This window comes from Ranitomeya imitator, chromosome 7 (assembly GCF_032444005.1).
Source record: "Ranitomeya imitator isolate aRanImi1 chromosome 7, aRanImi1.pri, whole genome shotgun sequence".
NCBI classification, from domain to species: domain Eukaryota; kingdom Metazoa; phylum Chordata; class Amphibia; order Anura; family Dendrobatidae; genus Ranitomeya; species Ranitomeya imitator.
The window spans coordinates 173,655,068-173,669,517 of NC_091288.1; the positions used below are offsets into that span (position 1 = coordinate 173,655,068).

General features: G+C 45.9%; 1 protein-coding gene across 1 annotated transcript in view; it reads right to left on the minus strand.

The window, feature by feature from the left end:
• The window catches only part of ERCC4 (ERCC excision repair 4, endonuclease catalytic subunit), a 58,563-nt gene that overhangs the window by 27,635 nt on the left and 16,478 nt on the right, over positions 1–14,450 (minus strand). The window contains exon 4 of the mRNA XM_069734079.1: positions 1,319–1,526. Within this exon, the coding sequence (XP_069590180.1) occupies positions 1,319–1,526 (208 nt within the window). The remainder of the gene's footprint in view (positions 1–1,318; positions 1,527–14,450) is intronic.

Below are 14,450 nucleotides of genomic sequence, written 5' to 3' on the forward strand. Positions count from 1 at the left end.
CAGCCTCCAGCTCGATCTCGAGCCATGGTGACGAAGATGAACGCTCTATAGGAAGATCGATGTTGTTCAAGCCTAGATAAGTCCACCAAGGTCTTCTCCGCTGTTATCTTGTTTCTATCAAGCCATCGAGTTGCTGGTCTTCGCATTGCTCCTTCTATTCTTCTGACCATGGTGTCCTTCTCCGCTGATTGCCCTCTTCGTACGATGTGTTAAATTTAGGCAAGTTCTAGCTTGGTGATCCTTGCTTAGAGTGACATGTCTGGCTTGATTTGTTCCAAAATTGATTGGTTTTTTCTTCTCGCCATCCATGGTATTGATAACATCCTTCTCCAGCACCATATTTCGAAGATGTTGACTTTTCTTATTTCCTGTTTCTTTATCTTTCTGGTTGAACCCTCCCCAATTTTCAAAATGGCCGAGACTAGCCAAAATGCTAAAAGCCGCTACATTTTTGTCCAATACATAGTTTTATTCAAATTCTGACGATAACCATCTGGTCAATTGGAACTTTAGTTCTATATAAGTGACAGCTTCAGCAGACTGTAGCTAGTGTTGCCAGCCACTACTAAAAGTGATCATACTCATTACAGCAATATCGGCCCAAAACCACTAAATATTTTCTGGAGTATGGGGGCTCCCTTCTTCCCCCGACAGGTGATGTCAAGAATCAGGCACTATGATCCTTTTGTTTTCAGGAGAGATGAGTCTCTGACCAGTGTCTGCAGGCTCCTTACTTTCAAAACACATGTATGCTTGCAGTTGCAGCAAACTATGGTGGCTAGGGGTGCAATAAAATAATTATTTTCATCCCTGCCACTTATATTTAATACATTCCCATCCGTATATGACATTCTTAATGGTTATTTTTCGTTTGCCGTTTTGTGTCTGAAGGGCTATTACAACAAAGGAGATGGGTAACCTTTGTCAGGCCGGCCATTGCCACTACACAGCTCATGGACAAATAACTCTCGGCCAATCAACCACTATTAACCGTCACCCAAAATATACCCCAAATAGCAAGGAGATTTCTATGAGATGATCTTTATGTATAATAACTTGAGTTTGTGAGAATTGTTTCACAGGACCTGGAGCATTGACCATATCAGAAATCTGCGGCTGCTGGACGGGAGCCACAAGAAACGAAAAATTGTAAGGTCATGAAGGTGTTAAAATGCAATTTGTTTGCTGGTCTACTATAGATTATCTGACAATATCGCTCTGCTTTCCTGCAATATCACGAAGTCCAAATGAAGCCATAGGCAATGAATATATGATTATTACTATATTAGTGCCACCAATTATTATATACATGTGGTACCTTGTCAAAGGCTCTGCCAATGGCGTTCTCCAGGGACAGATCTTCCACCTCGAGCGCAGGATTGTAGCGTTTCAGCTCCCGCAGACAAGCGTTCATTATGTCCAGGATGGACGCCTGTATAGCCAGCATGGCCGGGGTCATAGTGATGTGCAGCTCCACCACTTCAGGCTTCTGCTTCTCCAAGAATGAATTCACAGTCGCATGAAACCTTCAGAAAACAAAGCGGCGTTATTTGTTTTTGAATGCACAACATTACCTGAGGCTACAGAAGACAAAACGGTGCAACTTATTTTTTTCAATGAAATCAAATGGCAAAAATGATTTTTAGCCCAAAATACAAGCATTTAAGTGTTAAAAAAACCCCACATATCCAGCACTTATAGAGAAAGGCATCCACATGTGCCACCCTTACACACACCGAAATCAAGGGGCAGCTGCTTTAGTCTCTAGAGAACACGATTTGGCCTTTTAGAAAGCAAGCAACCCCTATAAGACCATGCAGCCAGTTATCCTGCAGCTTCACGGACCACCACAGATCACATTGTGGCATCAGTGATGCTCCATGTATCAATCACTGATTCTGGGATTTCTTTGATGTGGACTGACATGATGTGGCACATTGTGCTGGATGAAAGATGAAGAGAATTCACCCAGGAATTCAGACATCAGCCTAAGAGAGGTATTCACACTGGTTAGGGACCCATCAGTCCTTGACGTTGGTTGATGGGCAGACATTATTTGGCCAAATTTTGTGCAAAGCGGCTCATTCATTTTTTACCTAATATTCAAAAGCCTTATTGCTATTCATATGTGATATATTTCACATTGACATTCTATAGCACGATAGTGCAATATATATGTATTTATATTATACCTTTTAGGCTTCTTTTACACTTAACGGGTTTTTTGCGGCCCGATATTGCGGGTCTTTTTTGTGGGCCGTATCGCCACAATTTTTACGGTCTGCCGCGATAACGGACCGCAAAAATCTTGCGGATAGCCATTTTTCAGGTTCCCAATACTATGGAAAAAGTATTGGGGGGGAAAAAAAAAAAACCGGCGTTCCGCAAAACTGGAAGTCATGGTGCACCGCAAAATCGAGCTTGTGTTGTTTTTGCGGCCCCATTGATTTTCAATGGGGGCGGTGTCCATAAGCCGTGAAAAATATAGAGCAAGCTAGATATTTTTTCACAGCCGTAAATACGGCCCTCACGGCCATACAGTGTACGGCGGTCCTACGAATTTTTGCGGTCCCATAGAAATGCATTGGGCCTGCAAAAACGGGCCGAAAAAATACAGCAAGTGTAAAGCCAGCCTTATGCTACCAATGTTTCACTGGTTATTCTGCCCATGATACAATCCTTATATCGACATTTCACAGAACGATGTGGCATTATCTTGACTTTGCAGAACACACACAAATTATTTATCTCCAACAGATTATTACTCTTTTTACAACATCAAAGTGGAACATTAATCCCTTTGTGAACAGCAGCCAGATCCGAGCTTGTCTGCAACATTTCATTCTTGGTCACTAATGCTCAGTGGACTGGAGGGAAGAAAAATCCACCATCTGGAAGAAGATGCAAAGAGCAGCCAAAGTGCCCCGAATAAGCCAGATAAACATGGGAGAACTGGCAGGGAATCAGCAGTTTGTAATGTAATGTGCTCCGAGAGTACACATGGCTGAACACAACAGCGCCGGTGATCAAAAGGCGTTCTTTATTAACCCTGACGTTGATTTACAGCTAATGAAGATTCATTGCGTCATTTAGAAAATGATGTAACTGAAGCCATGCTCTTTTCAACCTAGCTGGATCCTAGTCAGCACTGACGGACTGAAGCTAAATAAGCCTTTTCTGTGATAAGTATAGGTGAAAGGCACTTCCTTTTATTACCAGAAATCACATTTTAATGGTTCACTCAAGGAAAGAATGTCGCTGACTTTGCATATATATTTTGGAACTACAACATAGGGAATTGGTAACGGAGCCGACTAAATCTGCGGTGATATGGATTTATAGACATTCATCAGGCCAATGTATAATCAGGCAAATGCAACTAATGTATAGAAAACAGACACACATTCAGTCGTGGCCACAATGTTTGGGACCCTTGAAATTGTTCCAGAAAAATGAAGTATTTCTCCCAGAACATTATTGCAATTTACATGTTTTGTTATACACACGTTTCTTTTGTGTGCACTGGAACAACACAAAAAAAACAGACTGGAGTATATGTCCATACGACCAAAATAAGCCGTACACTCCATAAAGGTGGCCTTTATGGAAAAGTAGGCAGAAAAAAGGCTTTACTTACACAAAAAAAAAATTGTAAGGCTTGTTTTGAGTTTGCCAAAAGACATGTGGGAGGCACCCCCAGTGTATAGAGGAAATTACAGTGGTCAGATGAGACCAAAATAGGGATTTTTGTGTACTCACCGTAAAATCCTTTTCTCCGAACCATTCATTGGGGGACACAGACCGTGGGTGCATGCTGCTGCCACTAGGAGGCTGACACTAAGTGATACAAAGAAAGTTAGCTCCTCCCCTGCAGTATACACCCTCCTGCTGGCTCTCAGATAACCAGTTCGGTGTAAAAGCAGTAGGAGATCAATAACAACATATGAGCGTATAGCATGTCATATTATATATGAGAGTATAGCATGTCAAATTATAAAAACAGGCATAAGCTAATAACAGGGTGGGAGCTGTGTCCCCCAATGATTGGCTCGGAGAAAAGGATTTTACGGTGAGTACACGAAAATCCCCATTTCTCCTTCACCTCATTGGGGGACACAGACCGTGGGACGTCCCAAAGCAGTCCCTGGGTGGGGGCAACATCAGATCAGGCCCTGTGTAACCGCTACTTACAAGTGCGCCACCGCGGCCTGCAGAGTCCGCCTGCCCAGACTCACATCTGTGGAAGTGTGGGAATTATAGGGCTTCAAGAATGTATGCGGACTGGACGAATCCGCAAGCTTGCAGGCGTGCTTTGCCGACGCCTGGTGCCTTGAACCCACGATATACAGGGTGATAGGCTGACATCTAAACACGGAAGGACTCCTGGATGGTGAAACGAATCCACCAGGCTAACATGGCAGATGAAACGGCTAAACCCTTCCTGTAAACGTCAGGAAGCCTTCCTCTTACCGCCAGGAAGCCCAAGATAAAGTGTCCAACCTTCGGAAGGACGCCGTCCTCGAGACGTACCTACTCAGAGCACTCACTTCATCCGGAATATGACGAACTCATTCCATTTTGTGGACTGGTGCCGAAAGACATGAGGGAAGAACGATGCCCTCATAACAGTGGTAATACAATACCACTTTGGTAACAAGGGACGGGGATGGCCTGAGGACAACCTTGCCTTGAAGGTAATAAGGGAAAAAAGTCTGAAAGAACAGAGCAGCTAGCTCCGAAGACTCCTCAGGATGAGGATATCGCAGAGAAAAAAGGGCGACCTTCCGTGATAGTAAAGTCTGTCCGGATCAAAAAAGGAGTCTAATGTAAGACTCCTAGGACCATTAAGGTCCCAATGATCTAACGGTATGCGATAGGGAAGAACTACGTGTGAAAACTCCCTGAGAGAATGTCCCTACTTGCAGTTTGCAATAAAGGCAGAAAGATACTAGTTCCGCAAACAAAAAACTGACGTGGTCAGTGCGGATCTCCGAGGGTCACCCGGTCCCTCAAAAGGCTTTCAGAAGTAGTGGAAGGGGAGTTATGGAAACTAGTACCACAGAGGAACCAGAGCATGCAGTGCGATGGCTCTTGGATGTCGAGGCCGAACCACGAACTCGAGTACATTGGCGTTCAGTCTGGACGCCATCCGATCCACAACTGGAGAGCTCCAGTGAAGGCAAATCTGATGGAAGACTTCCGGGTGAAGTTCCCACTCACTTGAGGCGGAACCCTGACGGCTGAATATGTTTGCCGCCCAGAGTTCTACTCCTGGGATATGTACTGCCGAGATCAATCGAATCGAATTATAGATCTCGGCCTATCAGAGAATGTGAGGTACCTCGGCCATGGCGCCTGACCGGGGTTACCTGCTAGATGATTGACATATGGCACAGCCGTGGCATTATCCAATTGAATACGGAAGGGATGACCTGCCAGAAGGCAGTGGATCTGCTGTAGGACTACCGTTTGGATCTCCAGAGCAATGATCGGGAGAAGAAGACTGGCATTGGTAGTTACTAATAACCATTGAACCGGGAGAAAGGCCCTGGATGAAGAAGGAGCTCAGAGACTATCGTCTGAAAGTCTGTTTGACTTGCTGAAAATGAGCGGAGTGAAGGAAACTGCTTCCATTGTCGTCACCATTTTTCCTCAGAACCCTCCTAGCAAATCAAATGAAATGAGGGGATGAGTGATCAAGTGCGCGAGCCCCCTGTTGAAGGGCCATGACCTTGTCTCGAGGGAGAATTACCATCCTTCTGGAAGTGTGCAGGGTCATCCTCAAAAAGGATATCTGCTGGGCTGGAAATGAGGAGAACCTGTCTAAGTTTAGCTGCCAGCCCAGGTGAGAGGGTATTGCAAGTGATATAGACTACTCAGCGTAGTCCTGGAAGGGAAACTAGACAGTCGACCAAACAGGGCAGGAAAACCACGCCTCTAGGGTGCAAAAGGAACATGACAGCCGCCATGAGCCTTGCAAACACTGCTTGCAGTAGCAAGTATGGAAACAGGAACACATGGGCTACTTGCACAGTGAACAAGTCTGTATGATCATGTTCACACACCACCAAGAAACCTGAAGACACAAAAGAGAATAGTAAAACCAAAAACACTCAGTTTGAAAAAATGTTGCAGTAATCCGCAAGTGCTAGTAAAAGATGTAAAAAAACAGGGTATTTGGTTGATACGTTTTTTGCAAAAAATGTATACTAAGCTGCTCTACCAATCTTCACGGTATACCCTTATCAGAGCAGTCCTAACTAATGTATGCAATCCCTATCTGATGTATTTAAAAACCTGATCATCTGTATATAACCTGTGTGAACAGGGTTCAGAGAGGAAAAATCCATGTGTGAACATGATCATACAGACTTGTTCACTGTGCAAGTAGCCCATGTGTTCCTGTTTCCATAATTGTTCTCTTGTGTCTACAAGACTGCGGAGTTCCACCACTCCTCTTGGGCTATCTGCACAAAAGCTGTTCTACCCTGTATGCACACATGGATTTTTCCTCTCTGAACCCTGTTCACACAGGTTATATACAGATGATCAGGTTTTTAAATACATCAGATAGGGATTGCATACATTAGTTAGGACTGCTCTGATAAGGGTATACCGTGAAGATTGGTAGAGCAGCTTAGTATACATTTTTTGCAAAAAACGTATCAACCAAATACCCTGTTTTTTACATCTTTTACTAGCACTTGCGGATTACTGCAACATTTTTTCAAACTGAGTGTTTTTGGTTTTACTATTCTCTTTTGTGTCTTCAGGTTTCTTGGTGGTGTGTGAACATGATCATACAGACTTGTTCACTGTGCAAGTAGCCCATGTGTTCCTGTTTCCATAATTTTTCTTTTGTGTCTACAAGACTGGGGAGTTCCACCACTCCTCTTGGGCTATCTGCACAAAAGCTGTTCTACCCTGTATGCACACATGGATTTTTCCTCTCTGAACCCTGTTCACACAGGTTATATACAGATGATCAGGTTTTTAAATACATCAGATAGGGATTGCATACATTAGTTAGGACTGCTCTGATAAGGGTATACCGTGAAGATTGGTAGAGCAGCTTAGTATACATTTTTTGCAAAAAACGTATCAACCAAATACCCTGTTTTTTACATCTTTTACTAGCACTTGCGGATTACTGCAACATTTTTTCAAACTGAGTGTTTTTGGTTTTACTATTCTCTTTTGTGTCTTGCAGTAGCAAGGCCAAAGGACAAGGTCGTGACTTGAAAATGCTGTTCACGAATGGAAAAGCGAAGGAATTTTTGAAAAGTGGGAAAATAAGAATGTGAGGTTAAGCATTCCGAATGTCAATTGATGCCAGAAACTACACCTTTTTCTGTTGAAGTAATGGCTGAGCGGAGGAACTCCATTCGAAGAAGGAGGACCTTGTCAAAGGTTGTTAGAAGTTTGAGGTCCAGGATCGGTCTTACTTTTTGTTCCCCTTTTTGGAACCAAGATCCCTTAGATCTAGACTGTCCTGGACAACCATTCCACTGCTGGTTGGGGCTGTAGGAAACATACGATCTTTTGTTAGTCTCCCGCTTAAAAGATTTGATTGGCCAGTTGTACTGTCTTCGGGAAAAGATTACTGGTGTGAATCAAAGTAGTTAAGGTCGCCAGCAAGGAGACCATTGCTCTAGCAATCCATGCGGCGGCTTGGGATGGTAGAGTGCTGAACCCGAGTTCCTGAGCTCATTTAGAGTGACCGGCTTCGGATTGGTAATGTGCCTTTTTAAGACCATGGAATACTGGACATGTCCCTTTAAGACCAGGGAATACTGGACATGTGCCTTTAAGACCAGGGAATACTGCTCATGTGCCTTTAAGACCAGAGAATACTGGTCATGTGCCTTTAAGACTAGAGAATACTGGTCATGCCATGTTGCAGAGTTGTTGTGCCCCTTTAATGCAAAGTCGTCGCCCCTGTGTGAGCCGGCCGGGTGGACCAAGATGGCCACCGGGAGTTGCAGAGGTGATAAAATCTCGCAGAGAGCGAGAAGCGCCAATTTTGGGGCAGAGCAACAGGCACAATGTGGGCGGAGCCTCAAGACTTCCATGAATAGGCCCAAGCCGGGCCTAAATTTCTGCAGCCGGTGGGAGCGATACCAGCGGTAGAAGTGAGGGACGTTGTAGTGGCTGAAAAAACTGAGCGCTTCCGTGCCAGGTGAGAAGCGCCAGAAAAGCGGGCAGAGCCACCTTAGGGCGCCATAGTGCGCTTACGGGGTGTGGCCTTCACATCGGCCGAAGCCGGCGGCTAAATTTTTGCAGCCGGCCGGAGAGTTACCTTAGGGATGTGGGCCACAGGGAAGCCTGAGACTGCCTGTGAGCATGTGAATATCCCGCTGCAGAGGCCCACCGCTGACAGGATCCACTCACCATCGGTGTGCACCCCGGCATGGAGCCGCCGCGGATGACTGCAGGTCGGGTATTGCAGCGTGGACGGTGCAGGGATAGAGGGATAAACCTCAATTCATCATCCCTTTGTTAGGGAGGTGGAGAGGAACCGTCCGCCTCCTTGTGCCATCCGCTTTAACCGTGGTAGGGCAGTGGGGGCTGCTCGGACGCCATAGAGAGGGGCCTCTGTACATCCACGGAGTTCAGCCCCCGGGTGGACAGGGCCAGTTGTCCGGCATTAGGCCTGGCTCCAGGAGAGGATACGTGGAGGTGACACTCCATGTGGTCGCCTGCTGCTGGTGTGGGGAGATCGGGACCGTGAAGAAACCGTCGCCCCTGAAGTGAGCCCAGGCATGGCTTCCCACGTCGCAGGAGAGGGTATGGGGAGGTAAACTCCGTGTGCTCGCCTGTTGATGGTTCGCGGGAGATCGGAGCCTTGAAAGGATCCTTCGCCCCCTTCACTCCGTTAATTAAAAAATTAAAATTTACAGAAAAGTAAAAAAAAAAATAAAAACGTTGGGGTCTGAACCAGACCCGTGTGCCTCCTACAGACACTAAGCAAGAACTGGTTAGCTGAGAGCCAGCAGGAGGGTGTATACTGCAGGGGAGGAGCCGAGAGCCAGCAGGAGGGTGTATACTGCAGGGGAGGAGCCGAGAGCCAGCAGGAGGGTGTATACTGCAGGGGAGGAGCCGAGAGCCAGCAGGAGGGTGTATACTGCAGGGGAGGAGCCGAGAGCCAGCAGGAGGGTGTATACTGCAGGGGAGGAGCCGAGAGCCAGCAGGAGGGTGTATACTGCAGGGGAGGAGCCGAGAGCCAGCAGGAGGGCGTATACTGCAGGGGAGGAGCCGAGAGCCAGCAGGAGGGCGTATACTGCAGGGGAGGAGCCGAGAGCCAGCAGGAGGGTGTATACTGCAGGGGAGGAGCTGAGAGCCAGCAGGAGGGTGTATACTGCAGGGGAGGAGCCGAGAGCCAGCAGGAGGGTGTATACTGCAGGGGAGGAGCTGAGAGCCAGCAGGAGGGTGTATACTGCAGGGGAGGAGCCGAGAGCCAGCAGGAGGGTGTATACTGCAGGGGAGGAGCCGAGAGCCAGCAGGAGGGTGTATACTGCAGGGGAGGAGCTGAGAGCCAGCAGGAGGGTGTATACTGCAGAGGAGGAGGAGCTGAGAGCCAGCAGGAGGGTGTATACTGCAGGGGAGGAGCTGAGAGCCAGCAGGAGGGTGTATACTGCAGAGGAGGAGGAGCTGAGAGCCAGCAGGAGGGTGTATACTGCAGGGGAGGAGAGAACTTTCTGTGTATCACTTAGGCTATGTGCACACATAGGAAATGTGGCGCAGAATTTTCTGCACTAAATCTGCATCTCCTGGCAGAATGCAGGTGGAGATTTTGTGCAGTTTTTGTTGCAGATTTTTATCATGGAGGGGTGCAGAAACGCTGCAGAACTGCATAAAAGAAGTGACATGCACTTCTTTGAAATCTGCAGCGTTTCTGCGCAGATTTTTCTGCACCATGTGCACAGCTTTTTTTTTTCACATTGATTTACATTGTACTGTAAATCACAGTGCAGCTCTGCAGCATTTCTGCTGCAGAAAAAAACGCTGCAGATCTGCACTAAGGCTATGTGCACACGTTGCGGATTAGGCTTAGGAATTTCTGGTGCGGATTCTGCCTCTCCTGGCAGAAAACGCACCTGTGGATTTGTCGCTTTTTTTGTGCGGTTTCGCAGCGTTTGTGCGTTTTTGCTGCGGTTTTCGTGTGGATTTGCTGCGTTTTTTACCCCTGCGGTTTTCTATAATGGAATGGGTACAAAAACGCTGCAGATTTACAAAAAGAAGTGACATGCTACTTCTTTTAAACCGCAGCGTTTCCGCAGCGGATTTTCCACAAAGTGTGCACAACATTTTTTTTTTTCTCATTGATTTACATTGTACTGTAAATCAATTGCGGATCTGCAGCGTTTCTGCACCTCAAAAAATGCTGCGGATCCGCAGAGAATCTGCAACGTGTGTGCACATACCCTAAATCTGCACTAAATCTGCATCGTGTGCACATAGCCTTAGTGTCAGCCTCCTAGTGACAGCAGCATACACCCACGGGCTGTGTCCCCCAATGAGGCGAAGAAGAAATGGAACTTTTTGGCCACCAAGGTAAAACGTTATATCACCGCTCATCACCCCAAGAACACCACGCACACAATGAAACATGAACAGCTGACAGAACAGAGGTGTGCTGATCTCGCAGAGCACACAGGAACCAGCCGACAGGACAGAGAAGCAGTGGTAAACTGCCGCTGCCCTGACAGTTTGGAGTCAGACAGGAGCGCCCGCGCTGTGTAGGCTCCGTCCCATCCTTGGAAGGCTGCATTCTGTGTGTGTGGAGCAGAATACAGATTGAGATTGACAACGAGCAAATGTCTAATTCAGAAACAGCAAAGGGAGTCATCATATAAAAGGTTTTTGTCCTGATTTCATTTACAAAATATATTTGAAAGTTTATTAAAAAAATCACTTTATCTACATTATTATTACATAAAAATTAAAAGGACAGTTATGCTTTATGGCTGTGTGCACACGTTGCGGATTTTATTGCGGATCCGCATCAATTTTTTCCGCACGGAATTGCATCAAATCCGCAATGTAGTGCACAACCAATGTAAGTCTATGGGAACCGCACACTTGATGTGCATATGCTGCAGAAAAATCCGCACAGAAACGCAGCATTTTATTTTGCACAGCATGTCACTTCTTTTGTGCGGATCTGCAGCGTTTTTGCACCCATTGACTTCCATTGTATCAGGCCAATCCGCAGCAAAACCGCAGGTTTAAAAAAGATCTGCGGTTTTGCTGCGGAGTTGGGTGTGAGAAACACTGCAGATCGGGAGAGGGAAGAGTGTGTGAGCGGAGTGTGGGCGGAGACTATGGGTGGAGTGTGTGAGCGGCAACTGTGTGGGCGGTGAAGATGTGCGTGTGTGTGCAGGAGTTTGTGAGTGCGGTGGTCTGCATGTGTATCTGCGGGGCTGTGTGTGTGTGTGTGTGTGTGTGTGTGTGTGTGTGTGTGTGTGTGTGTGTGTGTGTGTGTGTGTGTGTGTGTGTGTGTGTGTGTGTGTGCGCATGTGCGTGTGCGTGTGGGCATGTGCATATTGCGGGGCTGTGCGGGGGGGGATCGCGGGGGCTGTGGTGAGCGAGAATACTCGTTGCTCGGGTTTGGGTTTTCCCGAGAACGCTTGGGTGATCTCCAAGTATTTTTAAGTGCTCAGAGATTTCGTTTTCATCGCGGCAGCTGAATGATTTACAGCTGCTAGCCAGGCTGAGTACATGTGGGGGTTGCCTGGTTGCTAGGGAATTCCCACATGTAATCAAGCAGGCTAGTAGCTGTAAATCATCAGCTGCCGCGATGAAAACTAAACCTCCGAGCAGTCATAAATACTCGGAGGTCACCCGAGCAATGAGTACACTCACTCATCACTAGTAGGCATGCATCGTCCGATGGGACTACTAGTCCCATTTGGGTATGCCTGCTACAGTGACAGGTAGCTGGATGGTACAGTATAGTCCTTTCATCCGGCTAGTGTGTTCAAGGGTACAAAAAAAAAACATACACACATACACATACAGTACATACAGTACACACAACATACAGCATATACAACATACAACACATACTCACCATCACCTTGATCCCCGAAGCCATCGCTCACCTGTAAAAAATATTAAAATAATAAACCAACAATATACTCCCTGATCTGCAGAAATCCAATTAATACGAGTGTCCCACGACGATCTCCCGTGGAGAGCTGCTGCATCAGCTGATGCGACCGCTCACCAGGGGCTCCGGCGATACAATGACAGAAGGTATCCTTCTGCACTGTATCCCTCCGTCGCTGTAAGTATAGTTCATACTCTCACTTGCGGCACTGCTGTGTGGGAAGCCTGTGTGAGAGCCTGAACTACAGTAACCTCTGCAGTGATGCACTGCAGGAGCCATTGTCTCCTGTCAGTGTGTCACTGGAGACCCTATAGAGCAGTGACATCACCCAATGTCACTGTTCTATAGGGGAGATTGTCGTAGGACACTCGTTATTAATTGGACTGCGTTGGACAGGGAGTATATAGTTGGTCTATTATTTTTAATTTTTTGCAGGCGATCGAGTATGGTAAGTATGGTGAATTATATTAAAATACTTTTTTCTGACTTTTTTTTTTTTAAACTCTCTCACTACTATAGGATTAATAATGGATAGGTGACTTATTGATGCCTCTCCATTATTAACCGGGCTTAATGACACCTTACAATACAAAAGGTGACATTAACCCCTTATTGCCCCATATCCCACCACTACACGAGTGGGAAGAGAGGGGCTAATTGCCGGAATTAGCGCATCCTAAAAGATGCGCCATTTCTGGGGCGGCTGTGGGCTGGTATTTGTAGCCAGGGGAGGGACAATATCCATGGCCCCTCTCTAGGCTATGAATATCAGCCCGCAGCTGTCTGCGTAGCCTTTCTGGCTATAGACTATAGGGGGACCCCACGTCATTTTTGGGGGGGGATCCTATTTTAATAGCCAGCAAAGGCTAGTCAGACAGCTGCAGGCTGATATTCATAGCCTGGGAAGGGGCCATGGGTATTACCCCCTTCCCAGGCTACAAATATAATGCCCCCGGCTGTCGGCTTTCCCCCTCTGGCGCCATTTTTTTTCCCTTTTTCCCTTTTTTTATCCAAAAATTCAACATATTATTCATTATTAAACATCGGCCTTGCTATTATATATCTATGGATATATCTATAGAGATAGATATGGATATATCTATCTATAGATATATACGTCAAAAAATGAGGCAGCACTCCATGTAGTCAATGTTCAACTTTGTAGGATTTAATCAACCCACTGTGCAGGGCGACGTTTCGGCTCAGACTGAGCCTTTCTCAAGCAATGGGTGGTACAAAAAAGTGCATATATATAGTACTTCCATCAATAATTACAACCAATAGGGGTTTAAGCCAATCCAGGTTCATAACATACAGTGCTTCAATTATTTTTCATTATATATACCAGTATAAAGTGCTATAGTGCTTAAGTGCTAAATGCTCTAATGTGCTTCTGTTACATACATGTATCCCCCTGTCAAGATCGCTCCATATTTATTATCCATAGATATTATTACCACTTACTTTATGCTGCGAGGGCTCATGTAACGCATGGAGGACACCATTACTTCTACTTGGCGTCCATACATTCTATCTGCGCATGTCCGGGAAACAAGCTAGGCCCAAATAAGAGATTACCGATACTTCCGATCTGCGCTTGCGCACTAGCGCTAATAGACGCCATATGCCCTGTGGCAATAAGCGATTACAGATAGATTCATCTTACGCTTGCGCACTAGCGCTAGTGATAGCCATATTGTGAGTGGCACATTCTACCACTATATGATGCGCTTGTGCCTGACCGCCATATTAGACGTGGCATACACTAAAACGCTAATTCTGTTGTAAAAGACTAGTGAATCACGGATCGATACATTCCATGAACAGCCATGTATTGCATATCATATGGTTTCATGTTGTGGCTTACATTATCCAACTGTCCATTAAATGGACTTCAAATAGGTTTTTTCTGTACCCTGGCTACTCGGACGGCACCTTATTCAGGATGTCTCCGGGCGCCACATAGTGTCCAGATGCCCCAGCTAACCTCTATGCGCCAACTGTTGCAATTAGGACAACTACTAGGTAACAACCTTTGCATTTGTACTATCATTATCTGAGCCAACGACCACCATATATAAAAGAATATAGCGCCCTATAGAAAATAATTTTTCTTAAGCTAATATTACTTTTCATCAATTGTTTTATTGTTGTTCCCAGGACAAATTCAGTTAGAAAAATTATTTTGAGACAAGTTTTTTAATGTTTAGAAATTTTTTAACAGAAACCAAGCATTTATAGAAAAAAAACAATAAAAAAATGAAAAAATAATAAGTTTTCAGTCCTCCTGCGTTCATGTCCACCCACAGATTTATTATGGATCTACAGAGGGAATGAC